General features: G+C 52.7%; 1 pseudogene and 1 gene segment (V, D, J or C); both read right to left on the bottom strand.

Annotated features, from left to right (window-relative positions):
- Positions 1–318: 318 nt before the first annotated feature.
- Positions 319–1,393, bottom strand: LOC131382651 (immunoglobulin lambda variable 1-47-like). The segment is given in 2 exon segments: positions 319–1,046; positions 1,163–1,393. Coding segments are annotated over 2 exon segments (612 nt in total).
- Positions 1,394–6,256: 4,863 nt separating this feature from the next.
- On the bottom strand, positions 6,257–8,567 carry LOC116464430 (putative POM121-like protein 1; annotated as a pseudogene).
- Positions 8,568–10,002: the final 1,435 nt, after the last annotated feature.

Here is a 10,002-nt window from a genome sequence, read left to right on the forward strand (position 1 = left end):
TGAAAAAAGCCAGAACAAATGGGAAGATAATGCTTGATAACACTGATGCATTCGAAAAAATGGAAAGCAAACAATAGTGACAGAGGCAGATCTGTGGCTGCACAGGAGACCACTGGGGAAGGGAGGGAGGGAGATGACAAAGGGTCATGAGGGGTTGCTGGGGTTGGTCACAGCTTGCATAGCTGCATGTTGGTGGTGATGTATTCGAGGATCACAAAAATGTCAAAATTTGTCTAATTTCCTATTATAAATCTGGGTGGTTTATCAGATGTGCATGATTCCTACATGAAAGGAGTTTTATTAAAGAAGAATAGGCTGGAGAGAAAGGAAGCACAGGGATTCACACTGAGGAGCAGGGGGAGGAAGGCACCACTCTGGAAACTCCTGGAAATGGGAACAGGAGGATGACAGAGACACAGGTTTCCCATCAGAGGTGGGTCTGAGATGACACAGCTGTACCTGCCACCTCAGCCCAGGACTTCAGTGCAGAGACACTGTGTCCCAAGTTGAAGGGAGCAGGATGTTCTGTTTCCTGGATACCCTGTTCCTGACTCTGAGGACTGAGGGGAGGAGGAGCCTCCACTCTCAGGCAGGGCCCTGGATGCCCCTGGACCCGTGAGGGAAGCTGCAGCAGCAGAAGCCACAGGCCAGACCTGAGCAGCAGCTGCCGGGGCTCACCCTCCTGGCAGAAACGGAAGGGGGTTCTTGTCTCACTTCCCCCTGGGCCTGCAGCACTGTGGGACCACTCAGGCTGTTATCCCATGCTGCGCAGTAATAATCAGCCTCATCCTCCAACCGGAGACCAGTGATGGCCAGGGAGGCTGAGGTGCCAGACTTGGAGCCAGAGAATCGGTCAGGGACTCCTGAGGGCCGCTGATTATTATCATAGATGAGGAGTTTGGGGGCTGTTCCTGGGAGCTGCTGGTACCAGTTTATGTAATTACTTCCGATGTTGGCGCTGCTTCCAGAACAAGAGATGGTGACCCTCTGCCCGGGGGTCCCAGACGCTGAGGGTGGCTGAGTCAGCACAGACTGGGCGCAGGACCCTGGAAGTGAGAGAGACACAGACATGGTGATTGACAAGAGACAAAAGGAGACAAGAGGAGAAAGCAGGGCCCCATGGGCTTCCCAGGGCCCCTCTCTTGCTCCCCTATCCTGTCACCTGCACAGTGAGTGAGGAGGGTGAGGAGGAGAGGGAACCAGGCCATGCTGGAGATTGTCCTGAGTCCTGTCTTCTCTACCCACAGCTGAAGCTGAGCTGCCCCCAGATCTCTCCCTGTCTTTATACTCTGAGAGGGGGAGAGTCCATCCATGCAAATCAGACCCCCCCCGGGTTTGTGACCCCACCCTGAGCCCTGGGTCAGGCTCCTGGGCTTGAGGATATCAGGGGGTGGCAGGGGTGGAGCTCTGTGATCCCAGAGGGTGGGGAGAACACAGCTGTGAGCCCTGAGCAGAGGACACCGGGAAAACAGGTGGCCGGTTCTACTTCCATCACCGCCCACCCCCGCCCCCCCTCGTGTCTTCTCAGAAATGGTCCCCCAGCGCCCTCTGGTGTCCAGCGAAGGTAAACCATTCTATGATAAGGTGACCAGAGCCTCTCATTTACACCGCTGCCTCCCGTCTGTTCTGTCCACTGCCCCCTCTCTCAGGTCCAGGCCAGCTCAGGTGACACCTGTGTCTCCTAGCTGTGACCTCACGGCAGTCTTCACGCTCTACTGGACTCCTCAGGAGTGAATCTGTCCATGGCTCTGTGGCTGTACATTGTAGAGGACTCAGGTGGTGTCTACACAGAGTCCTCTTATGTCAGGGTCAAGCCCAGAGCGGGGACCGGCCCCATGGACCCACTTCCCACCTGTGTGGGACACCTGGTCCTCTCCTCTCATGTGGCTCCTTCCTGGTGGCCAGAGCTCTCCTTCCTCTGTGGATCCTGTGGCGCTGAGGAGAAAGGGAGCTCTTCCCTCTAGGGTCCCCTGGGGAGACATTCCCAGAGGGTTTTTCTGGTAAATCTTTGCTCTGTCTCTACTTCCCCAGATTTGCAGTCAAAGTCATTTGGATACTGTGACCAGGGATCTTGCTTAGGAGTCTGTACACTGAATGCCCATCTGCAGAGGATCCTGGCAAATGACTTTGGAGGGTTTCACTTATGAGCAAAAAGAGCAAAGATGCTCAGTCTTTGAAGATGGGAAGAATTAAAACTTCAACTTGGTTTAACCAGCGTCTGTCCTCAGGTGAGCCTGATACGTGGCAGCTCTTACTATCGAGCCCCCAACGAGGATTTCTAGGGGAAAATTATGGTTCAAATTCAGTAGTGAATGTTGTGGGGGTGGCTTAAAGATGATAGAAATTTTTCATCTTTGATCTGTAATGACATCTAGAATCTAATAACTAAAAACAACAAGCTTAACAGAAAACACAATTCTGTTGATCAAAATGAAAAATGAAACAGGTTATGTCTGTGACAGCATGTGTCCTGGCATGATACACCCTGGGCTCTTAATAAATATTTGTTTAGGGAATTTTAAGGGGATGCAGAAAAACAGCAAGATGGTTATGTTGATATAAGTTGCAATGCAATAAGATTTTAAATGCTCCATTTAAACAATGCAATAGTGAAATTTAATACAGACATTTAAACAAAACTAGTCCATATATGGAACTGAAATAAAATGTATGTTGTGTTTTGGGATCACATTTCAAGGGTGTTGTTATTTTAAATGTTCCTTTTAGTGTAAGCCATGTGCCTTTACATAATTTTTATACTTTTTAAAATATGTTTGTTGTATTTACTTAACACATCAGGCATATTAAGTTTTATTTGTTTCCAAGTAGTAATAAAGAATTAGAGCTGGGCTTCACTTCCTGTTTTTTCTCATTGCTTTTTCTTTGATGATGCATAGATGTTCACAGTGAATTTTGTTTTCCTTTAATGAACAGGCGGTCACCGAGGCTGAGCAGTGTCTCACATACAGGACAAGGCTACTCATGGCCCCCTCTCTGCCCATGGATGCGCTTCCAGGCGGATGCCCCATCAGCTGTTAGGCTGAGGACAGAGAGAGGAGCAGGTCCACAGCCAAGGAATCTGGACACCCAGAGGCTCCGGGAAGAAGGGGCAACAGCTGGGACAGTGAGCCCTGGACAGAGGACACTGACTATGGATTTTTTATGTGGTTCTCCTCAGGGACCCTCACAGACAAACCAAAACCCCAGTCCCTGTGTGTCTTCAGGGCACAGGCCCTTCCAGGTCCTCTTTTTGTCACTGCTCTAGGTCCCGGGCCTCCTCCTCCTGTGACTCACAATGGACAGCCTCCTCCTCAGGCTGCACCCTCCTTACCACATCTGACCCCACACCCATCTCCTCATTCCCCCATAAACCATCCCCTGCTCACTTCCATTAGCACTTTTGCATCATTCTGGGATCACAGCCTCCCCAAGGATGTCTCTGCAGGATATGCATGTTGCAGAGAGCTCAGCCCCTTGACAGGACCGCTGTGCCTGGGCCACCCAAGGCTGAGCATCTCTCTTGCTTCTCTTCTACACCAGCTCTAGGCCAAGCCGTATCTGGACCTTTCAGAATGCCGAGCCCATGTTTTCTTAAGCATCAGACTTCCTCTCTCACATCCCTGGGTCACACATGCTGGGTTCTCCTTTCTTGTCATCTTTCCCACAGTTTCACAGCTCAGGAAATGGTCAGCTCACCTGCACCAAAAGGAGGGGACACCTTTGGGACCAGGCCGAAGGCTCCTGGACTTCTGGGTCACACAGGCTGGATTCTTTCTTGTCATCCTCACCTCATCCACACCCACCATGTGTGCAGCCCCTTTTGCTTCTAGAAACAAGTTGATTCTGTTTGCACTGGGAGACCAGTAAGAAAAGGAGTTATTGTCACTGAACCCTTGCTCTGCTTTCAGTAACACAAGTGACAGCAGAAGCCTTGGCATGAACTGCTGTTGGTCACAGGCAGGGATAAAGGAGAGATGGGGCAGAGAGGATGAGTGGGGCAGATCTTTCTCTCATTTCCCCATGGAACAGGAACCTTTGGTAACATGGAGTCAGGATGCAGCTGTGTGACAGTGATAACCCGCCAGTCCTCAGGCTGGAGTGCAGAAGTTGTCCAGGAGGCTGTGGGAATAAACCCAGAGCAGTAGAATCAGGCTTGGACCTCTGAGGGACAATCACTGATGTCCTAAGTCACAAAATTAAGGGCTATTTCTGGGAGGGAATGCCCAGTGTTTCTGCTGCTCCCCATGCAGGAAAAGGTGACATTGAGATGGGGGCCTTCTCAAGACTTTCCTGGGAAGGAGTCACTTGAAGAAACAGTATCTGTACCCAGATGTTCCACAGACTCACCACTAGAACCTGACTCAGTGAGAACCTCCAATGGTCTAAGAGAGAAGAGAACACAGACCCTGGGGGATCAGCAAACCCATGCTCAGCAGTCCCCATGGTCCTGAGTGGGATGAGCTGCAGGAGTCACATCCATGGGACCTACTTCCCGCGTGGCCAAGGAGCAGCCTCAGCCTTGTCTCAGCCATGGTGGAGCCTCCCCTTGACTCTCTCATGTCCTACATAGAGGTTTACTGGCCTCGGGCCCACAGTTACCCTCAGACCTAACCCCATCTCCTGACATTTCCACTGAAATGCAGGTACCCAGGACTGAGCCAGGTCAGCACTATATCTGGAATTCCCTGACCTGCGTCCTCAGGCATCATTTCACATTTGAGTGCCTTGTTCCTGGGACACAGTGAGCCTCAGACAGCCCTGAGAACAGACTACTGGGGATGGAAGGGGAGGTCTCTCTACTTGTACGCTGGAAGAGCAGAGTCCATGCTGCAGGGGACTGTTCACCTGCTAGGATGTCCCCAGGCTCTGACATGAGGTGAGCAGGGTTCCCTCCAGTCCTCACAGGGGTGCGTAATGAAGACACCCACCCACCTCTGCAGCTCTGTGCCTTCAGAGGGGCCTGAGCCAGGAGGACAGAGCTGGGCTTGCAAGCCCTGGGCTGATGTCCACGCTGCGGAATGGCCTGCCTGGCTAGGAGTGACCAGTCGCACAGACTCTAGTGCAGGGAACCGCTTACAGGTCTGCCTTCCTAACTTACCTTCCTATCACAAGGGCCATGGGCTCTACTCTGGGGAAAGAAGCTGAGGCCACCGCCCCAAAGGAAGGCCATGGGGAGAGGTGCTGGCCTAATCGTGAGAGGCCCAGGGGTGCTGAGGCAGGAAGATCACCTGAGCCTTGGGAGGTAAGAGACTGCAGTGAGTCATGATGGTGCCACTGCACTCCAGTCTGGGCAACACAGTGAGACCCTGTCTCAAAAAAACCAGCAAAACAAAACAAAACAAAACTTACGTATTTTCAGATAGCTAGAAGGAGAAGATTGAGTGTTCATAATGCAAAGAAATGAGAAATGTTGGAGATGACAGGTACGCTAATTACCCTCATCTGATCACTATACATTACACGTATAGGAACATCACTATGTATCCCAGGAATATACACAATTATTATGTGTCAACTAAAATATAAAACTAGCCGGGTGTAGTGACTCACATCTGTAATCTCAGCACTTTGGGAGGCCAAGGCAGGAGGATCACTTGAGCCCAGGAGTTCTAGACCAGTCTGGGCAACATAGCAAGACCTCGTCTCTACGAGAAAATACAAAACTAACCAGGCCCGATGGTGTGCGTCTGCAGTCCCAGCCACTCAAGAGGCTGAGGTGAGGGGATTGCTGGAGCCCAGGAGGTCGAGGCTGCAGCGAACTGTGATCATGCCACTGCACTCCAGCCTGGGCAATGGAGGGAGACCCTGTCTCAAAAATAAAATAGAAGTGAATTTTTTAAAAAGAAAGAAAGATGCCAGGCACAGGTGGCCACAAGTTGTGTGGTTCAGTTTATCTGAAGAGTTGAGAATAGACAAACCCATGGAGACAGAAAAGACAAGCCCATGGAGTAGCCTGGCGAGTGCCTGGAGGTGGAGGACGGGAGGAATGGGAGGGGCTGCCACCGCCCACGGAGTTTCTTTGGGGTCTGGAAATACTCTGGGGCTAGATATTGGTGATATTTGCTCAACCTTGAGTATAGACTGAAAAACCATTCAATTGTGCCCTTGAAATGGAAAAATTGCATGGTGTAATGCAAAAGGTAATAAATGAGTAGTATAACGAATTATATCTCAATAAAGCTGTTATATTTTTCAAAAAAGCAAAAGGCTCAAAGTTATAGCAGAGAGGGCAGGGGAGAGGCGAGGGGTGCTAGGATCACAGAGATCGCCACTCATGTCCAGACTCCAGCAGGGCAGGCCGAGCGTCGGGTTGGCCTCCCGTAGAGCTGTAGGAGCTCGAGATGGCGTCTCGTTTGGGGCACGAGCTCATCCAGGAGGTCTGGGATCTCTGGTTAGATCTGCCTTCTGACCTCTGGGCACCTGCTGCAGCTGTGCCTGAGGCCCAGAAATGTGAAGGGCCTCCATCCACTCCATTCAGTAGTGACCCCGACGTGGGGTTCAATGTGGAGGCGGGAGGGGCCGCTGCAGCAGCTGCAGGAGCAGAAGTGCCAGGCCTTGTTCTTCTCATGCCCACATCCATGCTTGCAGCTGGGAAGGGGGCAGGAATCAGCGAGGTGACCTGGGCTGAGTCCCGGGAGTGGGAAGAGGTGGCAGGAAGGGGATCTTAGGAGGAGAACAGGGAGCCTGGTGGTCTGCGATTCTTCCCAGGTACAGGAGCTGTAGAGGGGACCTCTGCAGCAGATGCTAGGGGCCCACTGGGCCCAGGCAGTCTTGGGACTTCTGTCTCTCCTGCTGTGCATCCATACTGGGTGCTTTAGAGACAGCAGGCAGACCAGAAGCCCCTGTTGCAAGTGAGGACAAAGCGTGGGAAGGCCGTGAGGGTCTGCAGTCCCAGATGGCCTTGGGCTCGCCCCGCAGTACACTGTTGATGCACTCGAACGCAGCCTCCTTCTCCCGGTCCAGGTCTTCAGCAGTGACCCGGAACCCCAGCTCTAAGGGAGGTGGCAGCATCAGGGGCTCCCCTCGCCTCCGTGGCAGTAGGGTGAACTTGCGTCTACGGGGTCTAGAGGTCTGGGAGCTGGAGGAGTCACTCCTGAGGGCGAGCGTCTGCCCTGGTGCAATATCTGCCGTCTTTTCACACTGTGTATGACCTGAGGAGACAGCCTGAGGCCTGTCCTCACTCGCTGTCTTTGAGGACCTGACGGTCAGCTGGCAGCGGGATGAGGCTGACCCCATCCTCTGCTTTAGCCACGGGAAGCCTCCCGTGGAGCTGTAGGAGCTCGAGATGGCATTTCGTTTGGTGCACGAGCTCGTCCAGGAGGTCTGGGATCTCTGGTTGGATCTGACTTCTGACCTCTGGGCATGGAGGTCTCTCTGCAGAGGCCCAGGCCTGGGCACAAAGGGAGAGTGGCCTTCATTGTCCCGCAGGGGCCTAAATGCAGAGCGTGCATCCCCGGTGACCTCGGGGACCCTTCTCTGACCATCAGGATTCTCTTGGACTCTAGGGTCCTTGTCCTGCTCAGGCATCCCTGCCCCACTCTCCTTCAGGGCCCTCGACATGATCTTCCCTGGTCACCAGTCTGGGGACAGCCGGGTGTTGTGGGCCCCAAAGGGGTGACTTCCTGCTCCTGGGCCCCACAGAGAGTCCTTGTGCTCAGTGCAGTGGCTGAGCTGGAGGATGCCCTGGAACTCGGAGCACACAGCACTGGCTTGCTGTGGTACCTGTGCAATCAAACTGAAGGCAGGATCACCAGGAAGGAACACAGGGCTTGCAGGATCACAGAAAACCTTCTTAGAGTTGTCTTGACACCACTGATGCCAAGTGTCCGGGTGCTTGTAGGATGGCCTGTTACTCAGTCCAGGGGCAGGAGCAACGGGGAAATCCCACAGGTAAAGTGAACTGGGGTATGGGCTGAACGGGCTCCAGGCAACTGAGCCCTACTGGCAGGTCCTCGGCCTGGTCCTGGACAGGAATGAGGGGCACAGAGTGCCCAAGTAACGACTCCTGGGAGCAGTGGGGAACCGTCGGATGCTTGAACTCTCGAGATCTGGGCTCTGAGCGTCCTCGTCGAGCTGCCAACTCGGCCAAAGACTAAGCCAGCCGTTTCTTCGGTTGCCGGGCATGCGCCTTTTAAACCTGAGGGAGTGGCTGCGCGTGCAAAGAACCCGCGCGAGTGACAGAGCGCCGTTAACGGATTAATAAGCGCGGCAACGTACTCGCGCAAGCCACTTGCTGGCAATGGCGGGAGGCGGACTTGGGGGGCATGCAAAAGGTACTGGAAGGAGAGACGCGGGCACAAAGGTCGCGGGAAGAACAGGTGCCCACAATGGCTGCAGATCTGCCCGTGGATCACTGAAGATTCCTGCTCTCCTGCTGAGGTGGAGATTGCAGTGAGCTGAGATCACACCATTGCACTCCAGCCTGGGCAACAAGAGCAAAACTCCGTCTCAAAATGAAAAAAAAAGCAAAAGGAAAAGAAAAAAAAGAGGCCGGGCATGGTGGCTTATGCCTGTAATCCTAGCACTTTGGGAGATCAGGGTGGACGGATCAGGAGATGAGGAGTTAGAGAGCAGCCGGGCCAACATAGTGAAACCCTGTCTCTAGTAAAAATACAAATTTAGTCAGACATGGTGGCACGCGCCTGTAGTACCAGCTACTCGGGCGGCTGAGACAGGAGAATCACTTGAACCCGGGGGCGGGGCAGGGATTGTGATGCGCCGAGATCCCGCCACTGCCCTCCAGCCTGGGCAACACAGCCAGACTCTGTCTTTTTTTATTTCCTTTTTTGAAACAGAGTCTCCCTCTGTCGCCCAGGCTGGATTCCAGTGGCCTGATCTCGGCTCACCGCAAGTTCCGCCTACCGGGTTCACGCCATTCTCCTGCCTCAGCCTCGGGAGTAGCTGGGACTACAGGCTCCCATCACCACACCAGGCTGATTTTTTGTATTTTTAGTAGAGACGGGGTTTCACCGTGTTAGCCAGGATGGTCTAGATCTCCTGACCTCGTGATCAGCCCGCCTCGGCCTACCAAAGTGCTGGGATTAAAGGCGTGAGCCACCGCGCCCGGCCGAGACTCTGTCTTAAAAAAAAAGGCCGGGCGCGGTGGCACTTTGGGAGGCGGAGGCGGGCGGATCACGAGGTCAGGAGTTGGAGACCAGCCTGGCCAACATAGCGAAACCCCGTCTCTACTAAAACCACAAAAAATTAGCCAGGCGTGGTGGCGGGCGGCTATACTCCCAGCTACTCCAGAAGCTGAGGCAGGAGAATGGCGTGACTCTGGAGACGGAGCTTGCAGTGACCCCAGATCTCGCCACTGCACTCCAGCCTGGGTGACAGTGCGAACCTCCGTCTAAATAAATAAATAAATAAATAAATAAATAAATGAGAGAGAGAGACAGAGAGAAAAAGGTTTATTAATTGAATACACTCTTATGCCTGTGTTCTTCAATGTCCTTAGGAAACACCCACACTGGAGAGCTGGGACTGTGGCCCTGATTGTGGACATGAAATATATGGTTTCTTGCAAAAAATAGACACTGAATAATTACGATTTAGTTGAGCTAGAAATCCATTTGGTTTCTTCCATATTTTTCCAAAATTTTCATCCTTTTTTTTTTGAGATGGAGTTTCGCTCTTGTCCCCCAGGCTGGAGTGCAATGGCGCGATCTCAGCATCTGCTGGCAATGGCGGGAGGCTGGGGGACGCTCGCGGGATAGGTACTGGAAGGAGAGGCGCGAGTACAAAGGAATGGGAAGACCTGGCGCGCACAATAGTTGCAGATCCGCCAGTGGATCGCTGAAGATTCCTGCTCTCCTGCTGAGGCATGGATTGCAGTGAGCCGTGATAGCACCATTGCACTCCAACCTGGGCAACAAGAGCAAAACTTCGTTACACACACACACAAGAAAGAAAGAAAGAAAAGAAAGAAAGAAAGAGACAGAGAGAGAGAAAGAAAGAAAGAAAGAAAGAAAGAAAGAAAGAAAGAAAGAAAGAAAGAAAGAA

Source organism: Hylobates moloch, unplaced genomic scaffold (assembly GCF_009828535.3).
Source record: "Hylobates moloch isolate HMO894 unplaced genomic scaffold, HMol_V3 SCAFFOLD_657, whole genome shotgun sequence".
Taxonomy (NCBI): domain Eukaryota; kingdom Metazoa; phylum Chordata; class Mammalia; order Primates; family Hylobatidae; genus Hylobates; species Hylobates moloch.